General features: G+C 41.9%; 1 protein-coding gene across 1 annotated transcript in view; it reads right to left on the bottom strand.

Moving 5' to 3' along the window:
- The window catches only part of LOC145416430 (uncharacterized), a 657,995-nt gene that overhangs the window by 197,867 nt on the left and 444,098 nt on the right, over positions 1-16,030 (bottom strand). Inside the window, exons 19-20 of the mRNA XM_080285378.1 lie at positions 13,071-13,298; positions 12,348-12,471 (exon numbers count right to left, since the gene is read on the bottom strand). Of these exons, the coding sequence (XP_080141504.1) occupies positions 12,348-12,471; positions 13,071-13,298 (352 nt within the window). The remainder of the gene's footprint in view (positions 1-12,347; positions 12,472-13,070; positions 13,299-16,030) is intronic.

Genomic DNA, 16,030 nt, shown 5'->3' with positions numbered 1-16,030 from the left:
ACTAGTGATGGTACTAAGAGAAGGAAGCAGTGAGACAGACTGTAATGATGACACTGTGAGAGGAAGGAGGTAACACAGGCTAACAATAGCAATGTGGGTTGAAATAGGAAATACAAAGACTTCACTGATGGCCTTGTAAAGAGGTAATACAAAAACTCTAATGATGGTGCTGTAGGAGGCAAGAAGTAACAGAGTTGTGATGGCACTATGTAAAGCCCGGTAATACAAAAATTCTCAAATGGCACTATCATGAAGCACCACAGACTCTAACAGAAAGCATTCTGAGAGCGCATACCTCCGCCACTGCCGCTGCCATTAAAAAGGATCCGGATCCGTGGAGATAGGATCAGAATCTGGATCTGGATCAGCCCCAGAATTTGATCAATTCTTTCTTGGCTCATAGCCCCCCTCCTCCTCCCTCTTCCCCCTCCCCGTCTTCCCCCTCCCTCTTCTTCCCCCTCTTCTCCCCTCCCCCTCTTCCCCCACCCTCTATCCTCCCTCTTCCCCCTCCCCTCTTCCTGCCTATTTCCCTCCCTTCCCCTTCCCCTCCTCCCCCCCTCCTCTTTTTCTGCCCTCTTTCCCCCTTGCCGTATGGATCCGAGTTCTTACTTTTTACTGACATGTCGCATCAGCAGAGCAACCCTTGCTGGATGGATCCGAGTGTGTCTGTTATTTTTCACCGGTGTGTCGAGTGTCATTTGGCAAAAAATTTCACGCTTCATTGCAAAGCACAGGATGGGTGTAGGAAGTTAAAAATTGCATTGCAAGGTGCTTCAGACGTTTCTTTTCAATCTGGTAAGAAGGATATCGATTTTCCAAATTAGAAAAACTGGTGCCGGGGCAGGCCGGCAACTGTGTCCCGACAATTTTTGGACCCATGGCCATTAAGGGGTTTCAACCCCCCACCCACCCCAGGGCCTTTGACTGCCTTTGACGAAAAACAGTAAGCTTCTAGAGTTTATGGATACCTACCTTCTGATTTTTTTTTTTTTTCAGAATGATTGGCACAGAACTGTGACATGTAGAGTGCAGACAAATAAACAGACAAAAAAACATATGGAACTGACTAACATGCTTGCCAAATCTTTCGATTCCGGCAAGCAACAAACATAGATGAATATATAACTTCCTCCAACTTCGTTGGCGGAGGTACAGTAATGACAGTCCTGTGAGAAGAAAAGGGTGCTACTGAGCACTATGGTGACACTGTATAAGCAATAGGCAATATCAAGGGATGTTCATAATCACACTGTGGAGGAAGGCAGGTAATCTTATGGTACGTCCATCCGTCTATCATCCAGTCCTCTATGGATCCATCAGAAACATAATCCCTGGGCCAGGTTACTCAAACCTGATACATTACGTGAGAATGACACCTGAATGGCATTATGCAAGAAACACAGAACAAAGACCCAGTACTGGCATATAGCAGACCTAAGGAATAAGGCTACCAAAATTTACTCTGTATCAACCAACTGATGTAAAACTAGTGCTGGGTCAATATTTTTTTTAATATATATATATATATTGTGTGTGGTAGGTGGGGGCGTTCACCATCCACTCACTCGATGCAGTGCTGCTGTGCTGCTCTCGAGTGTCTCCCTTTTCCTTTCCTCTATCCTTCTTTCCTTCCATCCTCTTCTGTCTTTCTTTCCTTCGTGCTTTCCTCGTCCTTCTGCCTACAGGTGACTTTACGCTCCCTCTTCTGTCTTTCTTTCCTTCATTCTTTCCTCTTCCTTCTGTCTGTGGGTGACTCTACACTAAGTGACATGCCAAATGGTTTCCTGTACACCAGGAAACCATTTACTACGCTGGGTGGTAACCACATAACCAAATTTTGGCGCCTGGTGGCGTAGTGGGTAATTACGACAGCACTCCAATCGGACTGAGCCGGTGAAGGTGTACATCCAAGGGATGGTTGGGGTTTGTATTATTATGAAAAAATAAAAAGAAAAGAAGAAATGAATCGTGAAAAGGTCACTGTAATCAAATGAGAAAGGAACCAGAATTGTTCTATAGATTATTGGAAAAATAAATCTGGGACAATATATCAAGGTTGATAGTTGGAGAGGTAACAAATGAAACAGAAAAAGAGATGTGTGAGTTAAGGACTGAATGATAAACTGCAGTCAGTCTTTGTCACAGATGATGATTTTTTGAACCTGTTGAGGAAATAAGAGTTTCATAAATGCCAGAGGTAGCAGTTGATAAAAGTGAATTATTGAAGCTGATGAAGGAGTTGGATGAAAGACAATGGAACCAAATCAAGTGATAGAATGGCTCCGAAAAAAAAAAAATGCGCATGCCATTTGGTGGAGCAAATTAAGTCTTCTCTAGGCAGAGGTGAATCATTAGTACATTAGAAAAGAGCAAATAGAGTGACTTCATGTAAAAGAGGAGACAGAGACGACCCACTAAACTACAGATATGTCCCTTACTAGTATTGTTTGTAAACTTAGTAAAAATCAGAAAAAGATGGACTAAAATTCTTGAAGGAAAAAGGTTAATTACAACAAAATAATATGGATTTTGAGAAAGAATAGCTTGCATGACTAGACTGGTAAATTTCTACAGCAGAGTTGTGGATATTCTACAAGAGTGAGAGGGTTGGGTTGATTGTGTCTACCTGGGTCTGTGGAAGGCATCTGACAGAGTGCCACATAAAAATCTATTGCAGAAACTTAAAACTGTAGATGGATGCGTGGGATATTGTTAAAATGGATAGAAAACTAATTGTTAAGAAAAAAAATGAATGAGAACAGTTACAAGTGACAAGGTATCCTATTGGAGGAGTGCATCCAGAGCAGTGCCCTAGGGTTCAGTGTTGGGCTCAGTCATAAGGAAGGCATCTGAAAGGGTGCCACAAACAAGGCTACTGTAGAAACTTAAAACTGCTGGAGGGATGTATGATAAATTTTTAAAATTGATGGAAAACTGTTTGTGCCTGTGCATGTGTGTAATTCACCGGGTCGGTCAGGATCACTTGATGGTCGTGATCGTCAGCTTTTACCCTCCCGGAAGGGAGCTGAGAGCTCATATAGTCCGATCTAAGGGCAAGGCTGTGACCTTCACTATTACGTGTGTGTGTGTGTGTGTGTGTGTGTGTGTGTGTGTGTGTGTGTGTGTGTGTGTGTGTGTGTGTGTGTGTGTGTGTGTGTGTGTGTGTGTGTGCAAACAAAAGAAACAGTGAGCCCAACACATGACACCTGGAATGGCCGTTGTTTAAGATATTGTTTTAGTCTCAACGTTATCATGCAGTAATTTCTTGCTGCAGTGTGTTGATAATTATAATATATATTTTTACACATCTTAATGTTTTATGTTTGTGTAATAGTGGTGTGTATGAAGTATGAAGTCAGCTTGAGACGTAACTGCCAGTTAAAAATGACAGGTGAGGGGGTAGGGGTATGCAGGAGGGTTGGGAGCTGGGAAAGAGGTGGCTGGAGCTCGGTTAGCCCACCCCTCTCTCCTGTTCCCTAAAGAGGTAGGAAGGTGGCACTCCTGAGCAAAAATTAGTACTCGTGAGTGTACCGTATCAGTATGGTATTGCTCTTTATGTTTGATATTAATCTTTTATTCATGGGTAATATTGTAGGAAAGTTATTAGGATAGAGGGTCAAGAAGGATAATAAAACTTAACTGGGCTCAACACAGAATGCTGAATCGATGGGAGGTACTATGCAATATCCGGTATTTTGCTTTATTCAACATAGGGGTTGGCTGACTTACACTGGATAACTGAGAGTTTACAGTAGAACTAAAAGGAAGAATATGATGTTTAAAGTGGCAAATCACAGGACAAGGGAAAACAGGGATATCATAAGTGAGCAGTGTGTGAAGAATCATGAAGGAAAGGTAGGGGTAGACACTAAGGTGCCTGGAGAGAGCAATATAACTGGTTGCTGAATGAGGAGTTTGACAGGAACAAGGAAGGTTTGGAGTCAGTGAATCAAGTGCCTGGCCCTTGGCCTCTGATTAATGTTGCAACTGGGACCTGGGCAACAGTCAGGATGCAGTTGGAGAGGGTAGCCGGTGTGTCTGGACTGACTGCTGAAATGCTGAAGGCCTCAGGAGACACAGGAGTGGGTTTAGCTACTGATTTGACGAGGACGATTATACATGAGTGTGTTGTTCCAGGTGAAGAGTGTGACTGAAAATGTGTACAAGGGGAAGGGTGAAGCCCTGGAAAGAAGAAATTATACACGCATAATACTGTTCGGCCAGATAACATTGTGTAACGAACTTAAACCAGTGTTTTGTTTATATGGATTTTAAAGCTACTTCTGATCAATGTCAATGCACAGATTCTGAATCTGCTATTTGTTTTTGTGTAAATCTAGTGTTACAGGAATTATGCAACACCATATGTATTGTATAAGGACAGGAACTGCAATTTGTTACCATTTCGAGAATGTTGAGAATAGCAAAGAATTTATATATTTCCGGGTGTATATGATGAATATAACTAGAAAATCAGCAAACAGTAATGCAGGGCACACTATCTAGAAATGCACTTTAGATCTTGACTTTCTTCTGTAGCTGTGATGACAATCGCGCAACAATCCCCAAACGTAATCGCCCATCATCGCCTTGTTCCACCTGCCCTGATATCTGGTTTCCATCAGCAAAGCATCCTGGTGGAACTGTTCGCCATGCTCCTCGCTGACTGCACCCAAGTTGCTACTGAAGAGATCAAGGTTAGTGCATTTTGATTGACATTCTCTATCCAAGCTGGTGGAATGTGCCGAACCGGTCATCGACAAGTTGTGCGGAATTTGGTCTCCTGTGTTTTTATTTTTTTAAGCAAGAAAGAAGGAACCAAAGGCCAGGGGCCTGCAAACCATTCCTCCCCCCCCCCCAGAAAAAAAAAAACAATACAAAAGAGGGCCAAATTCAAGATCCATTCATTTCGAGATGCCTGGACACACTGCGTTTGAAAGACTGGAGATCATAGAAAGCAGGAAATACAGACAGAGGGAGACAGTTACAGAGTTGACCTGTTGCATAAGTGAAGGACTGGGAGTAATGGTTAACTCTTGCATTAGAGAGTTGGACAGAAAAGGGATTAGAGTTTGTTGCTAGACGGGTGCTACGTGCCAGTCGAAGAGGTGGAGGGATGCAAGCAGACAGTTCAGAGAAGCAGCGACCATTGAAGTAGCGATAGAAGAGAGATAAAGATGCAACAGTGTGGCGAAGAGACAAAGGTTGAAGGGTGCCAGTAAGAGAAGGAGAGTTAATGAGACGAAAAGCCTTTGACTCCACCCAATTGAGAAAAGCTGTATGTGGGGAGCCTCCCCACACATGAGAGTTGTACTCCACACAGAGGCGAATAAAACCTGTGTATAAAGTCAACAACTGTGCAGGGGTAAAAAAGGAACAGAGTCAGTTTAGCACACCTAATCTCTTGGAAACAGATTTTACAAGAGATGCAATATGATCTTTCCAAGATAAGTCCTGAATGAATGAATGAAACCCTAAGCATGTTCAAGGATAATGCAGGATGGAGCTGGATATTATTAAACATCAGTGGGTACTCGTGTGAGAGATTGTGTCGGGTTGATAGGTGTAAAAACTGAGTTTTTGATGCACTAAAAACAACAAAGTTATTTTTACCCCAGTCAGAGATACGAGCCAAGTCAGACATTAGGCTTGCCATAGCCTCATCCCTTGTTTGTTGAAGTATCCGCTGAGATGGACGTTGTGGGAACCGAATGGAAAGGCGAAGGGTAGAATCATCAGCTTACGAGTGGCTTGCCATAGTCTCATCCCTTGTTTGTTGAAGTAACTGCTGAGATGGACGTTGCGGGAACCGAATGGAAAGGCAAAGGGTGGAATCATCAGCGTACGAGTGGATAGGGTTAGAGGTACAGCTCAGAAGGTCATTGATGAATAAAAGGATGAGAGTCGGTGATAGGACAGATCCCTGAGGAACACCATAGTTGATAGATCTACGAGAAGAACGAAGGCCGTCTACAACAGCAGCCATAGAACGACCAAGAAAACCTTCCACAACCCCTCTGAAAGCATTCCATGGGCGCTCTTCATTATCAGTCATATTATCCTGGACTTCATGGCTTGCAAGCATTCTTTGAACTTGTGGCTCAGTGAATATGCCAGCCGTCATCTTTACCAAGCTCAACTTGGGAAACATTGATCGGATATGCAGAAACACATCATCATCCATGTTGATGGCTTTCACGAGTTGTTTCACAAGACCAAGTTTTATGTCTTGCAGCGGTAGCAATATTTTCTCTCTGGAGATCAGTGGAGCTATCAGGAAGTTGTACGAGCCTGGTGTGAAACTCTCTGAGAGGCCAGTCTTTCCTCACGAAATATTCTGCATCGCTCCGGCTGTCCCATAAGCATAAAAAACATGAGGACTTTGTATAAGCACTTTGCATTCCAAGTAGGAACAAAATCATTTTGAAATCCCCACAAACCACCCATTTGTGATCTGAATACTTGATCATTGTCAGACAAATCTTCACATTGTCATAGCTTTCTTTCATTTCCACAGAATGTGCAACTGGAATTGATGGGAGTTTGTTGCCATTATGCAAAAGTACAGCTTTTAGGCTCTGCATGGAACTGTCTATGAAAAGTCTCCATTCTGAGGTCTTGTAATCCACTCCCATGGCTTGGAACAAATCCTTAACATCAAAACAATAACAAAACGAGGTTTCTTCATAAAATTTGAAGGAGGATGCAAGCATGCCCTGGCGATTCCTGTAACTCAACTGGGATCCAACAAGTTCCAGTCACTCAGACATGATGCCAGCATCTCAGCATTGGACTTAGTGAGTCCTAAATCTCGGACCAAGTCATCCAGTTCTTGCTGATTGGGAAAGTGTGGAGTGTCTCTGGAACATTCTCCAACATACAATTCAACATCACTTTCCCCTCCATCATCGACGATGTCCTCATGGTCAGAGACAACTTCCATGTCTGCAGGAGGGACAGGAATCGCCAGCTCATCGTTGTGAGGCACTGGAGAGATTGAAAGCAAAATTGGATATACAATGTTCTTTCTGTCCTTAATGCTCTTCGCACCACTTATATCAACCATGCAAAAACAACAATCGTCGTGGTGATTCGAAGGCTCTCACCACAATCTCAGAACTGCGAAAGGCATCTTCTTTCTCGTTTCTCGCAGCCAAGCTTCAAGCACACAGCAACAGCTACCACAGGCATAGTGCAGAGCCCAATCCTTATCTTCATCGCCCATTGACATGCCTAAATATGCTTTGTGTGCACAAGCAAATTTGGTATCAAGGTGGATTTTGTGGTTGATCATCTTGTCCAATATATTCTCCATATACATAAGAAAATGTATCGGCTGACAGCTTGCAAGAACATATAGTGGTCATTCTCATCAAGAGAAATATGTTTAGGAACAGCTCAAAAACACATTGACCAGCCAGACTAGCAACATGAGACTAGCACATCGAATGAACTGACTCAATCCGTGTTGCATGACACAATAATGGTCATATCAGTGACGTCTGCATGGATGCAGATGGCGCGCGTGCGTGCGTGCGTGCGTGCGTGCGTGCATGTGTGTGTGTGTGTGTGTGTGTGTGTGTGTGTGTGTGTGTGTGTGTGTGTGTGTGTGTGTGTGTGTGTGTGTGTGTGATGTGGTAAGCGATACGTCAGCCATTACATCGGTGTGTGGTAACATGACTGGAAGTTCATTGTTGACAAAAACATATAGAAACAAAACATACACCATTGGAATCAGCGTGGAAAACTGGGTCTAACAAGACCAAAAAAATACTGAATAAACAAATTCTTTGTTACACAGTATAATGAAGGCAATGGCGAGAGCCATAAAGGGTATGATTAAGGAAAGAGTGAATACTGATGAGATGCAGTTTGGGTTTATGCCAAGCAAAAGGGTCACTGATGCCATATTCATAGTCTGACATTCCAGGAAAAATATTTAAGAAAGAAAAGGGAGCTCTGTTTTGTTTTTGTTGATCTGGAGAAGGCCTCTGACAGTCCCCCAGGAAGGGGTGAAGTGGGCAATAAGAAAGCTTGGGATGGAGGAGTGGCTGGTTTGAGTGCTTATGGTTATGGTTATGAATGTGGGTGCTCACACCCAGGTGAGAGTGCATGGAGATTTGAGTGATGACTTTTCTGTGAATGTTAGTGTGCATCAGAGGTCTGCCTTGAGCCCTTTACTGCTTATCATGGTGCTTGAAACTCTCTCACGTGACTTCAGAAATGGACTCCCTGGGAGATGTTGTATGCTGATGATTCGGTGTTGGCTGTAGTGAATGAAAGGGAGGAGGAGGGAAGATTTAGGAAATGGAGGGATGGAATGAGGCGCAAGAGTTTAAGAGTATATGTAGATATAACAAATGGATGATATCTAGGGCAGGTGGTAGAACTGTCAAAGCAGAGAGTGAGTGGCCATGTGTGGTTAGCCACAAGGATGTGGGAAGTAACTCCATATTGTGCAGTGTTTGTGATAAGTGGGTGCATAAGTGATGTAGTAGTATTAGAGGTAGACTGTGCGATGATGCTGAATTTGTGAGTGTGGTGTGTCAAGGACAGCATGAAGAGACTGTCTGGTGTGAAAGAACTGATCTTGCTCATGAGTCTCTTGAATGTAAGGAGGAGTTTAGTGATTTGGGGGACATGTTATGTGCTGGAGGTGGGGCTGTAGGTAGCTTTTTGGCCAGGGTAAGGAGTGGTTGGAAGAAGTTCAAGGAGCTGTTACCTCTTCAGACACTGACAAGGCCTTCACTCCATGCCAAGGGAACTTTATATGCAGCATGCATTTGGAGTGTAATGCTGTATGGTAGTTAGACCTGTCCAGTAAAGGAAGAGAATATTCATAAGCTCAAATGTACAGAAATGACCATGTTTTGATGGATGCGTAGTGCATCCTTGAATGTGACACCTGGGGGAGCTAGGTTTATGACTGATAAGTTGAGAGGAAGGATGGGACTGGCGTGTATTGGTGTTGTGGTGATGAGGGGTGGATTGAGATGGTTTGGGCATGTGGAGAGGATGGATAACTAGTTGTGGAATGTGAGAAGCATGAAGGTTGGGTGTAGCTGTGCAAGAGGCAAGAGATAGACTGAAAAATACCTGGGACGAGGTCATAGAATGTGACCTCAGGGATGAGGGATTGAATAGGGAGGCTGCCAGAGATCAAGCATTGTGGACGGCTGCCATTAGGTGACCAAGATCGATGCATGCAAGTTGTTGAAGCCTTTTATAAACGATACAATATGACATGAGACTAGCATTGCAAAATGGCTGTCACTGAGCCCTGAACTTTTTGGCTTGATTACATTCTTCCCCAAAGAGAAGACCCTCTCCATGGCAGCACTGGACGGGATAGGTGTGTTGAACTGTGTGTTGTGTTGTTCTGTTTTTATGAGTAACTTAAAAAAAAAGCACGGCTTTATTGTAAAGAAGTACCAATTACATTATTGGTTTAAAAATGACTGATGAATAGCTGCAAACAGAACCTATGCCTGAAAGTTAGACTATAAAGGTTTATTTTGGCAGGATGTAGAAGAACTTTGCGCTGCAACAACAAAACTACTCAGTCCCTTCCTATTTTTTCAAAAAAAAAAAAAAAAAAATGGACCAAGGAATGCTGGACCATTTGGAATTGCTTATAATGGACCATCAGTCCTCACTTCAGGCCTTAAAAAAGGACTGACTTCCTGGAATTCAGTCTTTTTGAAATTGGTCTTGTCCCCCCCCCCCACACACACACATAGTGGGATCTATAAAATTAGTACCCTGAAGTGCTGAGGAGAGATCTCATGTAACTCAGTGGTAACATGTGTAATTTCGTTGAGCAAGCATCCGAGATCGAATCTTGGCCAGGACAATGAGTAATTTAGTATGTTTCATTTCAGATAATACAATGACTGACAGCAATGTGGGATATGAGGTGAGGTTTGACTGGCAATATGTTCTCCGATGTCAGTATAATGTACTTAGGTAAGGTGGAAGTGTCCTTATTCTTGCATCCTGTGGTTGACCAGTATGGGTTCCCAGAATCCTAGGGGGGGGGGGCCTAGAGAGTCAGCAGGTTAGAGACTGAATTCCGTCCAAGATAGTGCTACTGCTCATTAAGTTTAATTTCAGTAATACATACGAGTATATACAGTCTCAATCTGACACCTACTAAATTTAAGTTTTTATACTGAGCCAATATCTGAAAATGTAAAGCATCAATACTGGTTAGTCCAATTATTTACATCCTGTCAAGACATGATTAAAGTTCCATTATTGCATCAACACAGATCCAGTACTGCACCAATACACCCCAGAGTGCAAACGGATGACTAAATTACATTCGACGGATATCAGCAGCCGAAGTACATATCATTGGCCCAATAATTATATTGAAAGTTACAGTACAAGTACTGGTATGATACTGGCCCATTCATTTCATGTTTATTGGAATGTGAGCAATAAATAACCATATCTGGATATAAATCCTCAGGAGCCATACTCAGTCAGAGTGAGTTTTGTTTTGTCAGCTACATAGCTACCACTCAAAATGGTAAATGATCTTGCCGCACAGCAGAGGGTCACCTGAAGGTAGCATTACATTAAGTGAGTGGATGGACATCGATAAAAAAAAAATTCTCTTGAAGCTGCCTAATGATACAGATAGCATCCATATTATATTATTACTTCATTCTAGTGCATCACCCTTACCTTCATACACTACCATGCTTTTCAGTCACTCATCAGGTAAATTAGCTTCACTCTGTCATCTCTTTCAAGACATTAGTTAATAATTTTAGATGAATGTCACCAGATGCTGTTAAAATTCCAGCCATTATCCCAAATGTACCTGCTACCTTCCCCATCTTCATCCTTTTTTTTTTTTTTTTTTTTTAACCCCTATTCAGTCAATGGGTGTGAATCCAAATTTGTTTGGATAACGAAATGGGAAAGAATTTATCAGATTATGTGTTAGAGACTGTTTACATCTCTTAATACTAAACCTGTTCTGGCAGGGCCGGGACGAGCAGTATGCTAGTGGAATGCTTTAAATGATACTATGTTGGGTGGGGGTGGAGGAAAAAAAATGTGATTTCAGTTTGTTGAGAATTGGAAGAAATCATATCATGTGTAGTAGTTCTGGGAAAAGAGGCAGCTGTTATCATGGAAAACATGTGATATCAAGGAAAGAGGCAACCTCATGGTAATGAGGAAATATAAATATCATGGGAAAGGCATTCTTCATAAAAGAGGTATTATTATAATTATCATTATGGGAAACGGGTTATATCATGAATGATGTAATATCCAGAAAAAAATAAAATTAAGAGAATGAGGCAATATTGAAGAATTATCATCATGGAACAGAAGTAGAAAAATCTGTAAATTTAATGCCAATACATCACCTATGGATCATGCTTATACTCACCATCATCATCAGCATCACTAACATCATCATCATCATCATCATTATCATCATCATCATTTTACATCAGTTTTCTTTGTTATATGGGTCAAATGAGTTCATCTGATAACACTTAACTTTGTTCCGTTCTATACAAGCCCTCTTCAGATCTAAGTTCAACCACACCACCTCGTCCTATGTTTTCCCCTGTCCACCTCTCCATCAATGACTGAGTACCTTTATGCTCCACATCCTATTTCCCAGGACCTTTCACTCAACATGTTCAATCTATCTCAGTCTTCTCCTTTTCACTTCCTTCCTGATGCTTTCCACTCCCATCCATCTTCTCAGCCTTTCTGAGGATGACCCATCATCCAACTTTACTCCACATATTCAGTGAATCATTATCATGTCATTTCATTTCAGTCTCAACATGTCCTGTTCATTTACACACCATGTATCATTGCCATACAATATGACACTCCTAACATAGGTTCTAAACACCACTTCCTTTGTGGACAATGAGAGCATTATACGGTAGAGGTCAGGATGGGTAACAATTCTCCAAACTCTGTCTAACCACAATGCACCCTCACAAAGGCATCTGCTTGGCACAACATCTTCTGAACGATCTTGTTGCACTCCAACATCTACTACACCTGAATTCCACTGCCAGTCTCAAGCTATCATGGACTTCACTACATCTCTTGTAAACCAACTGACGAGCAAGTAGTAATACCAAAATCATATACAGTTACTGAGAAAGAAATCAAAACTGGTAAAAAAACAATAACCCTTAAATCAATCATTATCATCATTACTGTCCTACTGACCTTTTATGCTTCTAAAAAAATCTAAACTCACAATTGGTTACCAGTATGATAAGATGAATATCATACCAATATTTTATAATTATGACAGTAGTAACCTAATAAGGCAACAAATGAAACAGCAGACTCACCATCAGGACCTGAGAATTCCCTTACAATGAATTCTTCCTCTGGTGAAGGGCCATGTGCATTGATAGCCTCAATCTTAACTTCATATTCTTGATATGGGATCAAGCTGCTAATTTCATACTCATTCTGATGGAAAGATAAAAATGGGAGGCAAATGACCACTACGAAATGCATAAAACCTATTGATGCTGTATTTGAATGTATCTCACAGATTGCGTTTAACCCCTCTAAGCTATTGAGGTCTCCATTGATCTGAATAAAATACAAAGCACTGTAAGCTGCTGGGCTGAATGGGTTAATAGAAACTGATTCCATACTTTTCCACCTAAGGGACATCTCCTGAACTAAATACTGTAAAGTCATCTAACATTAATAAAAATCCAAAATATAGTATGTCCTCAGGATGAATGGGTTAAGATTCAGAAAGAAGAGGATCTATAAAATTTTTTGTACTTAAATTTAAACTAATTAACTTTTCATTTCATCATTAGCTTGAATGTCTTCATGTTGTAAAGAATACATTGGACAAAATAAAAGTTACACATCCTATCTAATCTTTTTAATTATTACCCTTCACACAAAACAGCAGTAGCTAGATCACCCATTTAGATATTACGAGGGAGATGGCTGCTACTACTGTATATCATAATGGTTGTGTAATAATAATGTAAATCAAATAACATACCATACAACCAAATGAACAGACTTTATAATTTTCTACATACCCTCTCCCAGTCTTCAAAAATCTGTGAATCCCAGCCATCTTCATCCACATCATCATTATCTTCCTCTGGGGTTGTCTCATCCTCAGTGTTGGAATTGTCTGCTTCACCCCCATTGTCATCGCCTCCATCGAGTCTGTTGTCACCATCATCACCATCTTCATCACTGGATGATCTCCACATCAACTTGTAGTGAAATTCAGGACCATTGTGTTTCTCAGGCTCCATTACCTTTCGGAAGATTTTTCCATGAAAAAAAAGAAAGTTCTTTTTATGGGGAAATGAATGAAATAAGTACATGCAAAGATGATGCAGTGTAATAACCGAAATGATGCTTAACAAATTAATCACTGGTATGGCCAGGATTTGAACTCAGGCCCTCACGCTTCATAAGCGTGCACGTTACCACTGAGCCAAAGAGAGGTTCCCACACTTTGCCTCTTAGCAACGCGGACTTCTATACACCCCATTACATCACTCTTTTCTCCCCTTGGTGATTAATTTGGTCAGTTTCGAACACACGTGGTAGGTAGTGCATTGGAGGCCACCACTGGGGAACACTGTGGAACACACCAGACAGCTCACCCCCGGGATGTAAGGCTGTGCTGTTAACACATCACTGCCCTCAAGGCCTCGCCTCACATCCCACCGCTGCCATCAACGTAATAACCGAAATGAAACTTAACAACTTAATCACTGGTCTGGCCAGGATTTGAACTCAGGCCCTCGTGCTTCATAAGCACGCAAGTTGCCAATGAACCAAAGAGAGGATCTCCCGCTTTGCCTCTTAGCAACACAGGCTTTTAAACACCCCATTGCAGCAGGACTGAGTAGAAGATTGTTAAAAATTAGAGAATACTCCTGTAGAAGATTCTGACAAGTCAAAATATGTAAGAAATGAGTTTTTAATGCATTAAAAACAATATTACTTTTACTCCAGAATTATAAACCAGGTCAGACATTAGGTGTGTCATAAACTCGTCCCTTGTTTACTTAAGTAACTGCTGAGATGACCGCTGTGAGAAGTGAATGGAAAGGTGTAGGGTGGAATCATCAGCATATGAGTGGACAGGGTCAAATATACAGCTTAGAAGGTCATTAATGAATGGAATGAAGAGTTGGTGACAGGATAGAGCCCTTAGAAACACCACTAATGATAGCTCTAGGGGAAGATACAAAGCCACTATAGGATGACCAGAAGGGAAGCTAAAGATGGAAGGCACAGATAGAAGGATAAAAACTGTAAGAGGGCATTTTGGAAATTAAAGATTTATGCCAGACTCGATTCAAAGCCTTTGAGATGTCAAGTACAATGACACAGCTCTCACCAAAGCCCTGCAAGGAAGATGACCAGGAGTCTAAAAAGAAGGTGAGGATATTGCCCATGATTCATTTCATACTGGTGACTGGAAAGAATTCTGATAGGAAAGGTTCTTCTTAAAAAAAATTTTTAAGAATAAATTTAAAAGCTTTAGAAATACAGTACAGGCTGCTGAAGCAATTGGGCGATAATTAGAGGGTTGAATGGGAACAAACTTCCAGCAGGAAGGAAAGGTACAAGTCGGCAGACAGAAGCAAACGAGTTTACCTAGGCAGAATGGAAGCACAGAAGCACAGTTCTTGAGGACAACAGGAGGGACCCCATCAGACCCATTAGACTTGGTAGCATTGGGCCAATAATGGCAGAAAGGACACCAATTGAAAGAATTTTAATGTTGGTCATGCAGAAGTTAGAACAATGAAGCAATGAAGAAATATCTATCTATCTATCTATATACCTAGGCTGCTTCCCCCAAGGAAAGGGAGGTAGCCGAGACAGGACGACTCACTCTCCATTTACTCATCCATTCAAACACATTCATTCGCATCTTAGCCCCAAAGGGGAGAACGGACAGATCCTCACCGCATCACACCGCACAAGGGTCAACTGCGCAATGCAATCAGTGACATCCACAACAGGGCCCGACAGCAGAACTGGTTTACCCCTGCCACATCATAACAGACCCATCCCATTACCCGCACCTGACCTGACTAGCTGATCAGACCAAATGCGGGAGAATATCCCCTCAGGGCTGCGTCATCACTTATTCATTCACAATTTCTCTCCATTTATTTCTGTCATGCACAGCCACTCTTCCTTGCTCAACAGACATCCCTCTCGCATCCAGCGCTCTCTTCACACTGTCCATCCATCCTATTCGTGGTCTTCCTCTCAGTCTTACACCTCTCACATCAGATCTAGTTATCTTTTTCACCAATCGCTCACTATCCATTCTCTCCATATGCCCAAACCATTGCAACACCCTCTGCTCAACTCTACCAGCCATCTCCCGAACAACTCCAGTTCTCCTTCGCACTTCATCATTTCGCACTCGATCCATACGCGTCACTCCACACATACTCCTCAGACATCCCATCTCCATTACATTCAAACTTATCCTCTCTGCTACACCCATATTCCATGTTTCAGCCCCATATAATGCAGTCGGTACCACAACACCCTCATACAGCCTTCTCTTTACATCCATTCTAAGCGAACGACATTTAAACACTTTTTTCATTCCTCCCAGCACCTTTCCTACTTCATTTATTCTAAACTTCACTTCTGCATCTATTCTTCCATCCACAGCAACATGTGACCCTAGATATTTAAAACAATCTACCTCCTCAAGCAACTCACCATTCAAAACTATATTCATCCCCCTACCATCTATCAACCTCGTACACTTCATCACTTTACTCTTATTCTCATTTACTTTCAATTTCCTCCTTTCACACACCCTTCCAAACTCCTCTACCTACTGTCTCAATCTCTCCTCTGAATCAGTCATCAGTGCGGTATCATCTGCAAACAGCAGCTGCTTCAGATTCCACTCTCCTCCATCAACATTTACCAGACTCAGACCACCTAAAACTCTTGCATTCACCTCCCTTACAACACCATCCATGTAAATATTAAACAA

The sequence above is a fragment of the Coenobita brevimanus genome, chromosome 106 (genome assembly GCF_032717465.1).
Source record: "Coenobita brevimanus isolate Jiangsu-jjx chromosome 106, ASM3271746v2, whole genome shotgun sequence".
Classification (NCBI taxonomy): Eukaryota; Metazoa; Arthropoda; class Malacostraca; order Decapoda; family Coenobitidae; genus Coenobita; species Coenobita brevimanus.
Note: the sequence above shows the minus strand (reverse complement) of the source record. Positions and strands in the feature narration are given on the sequence as shown.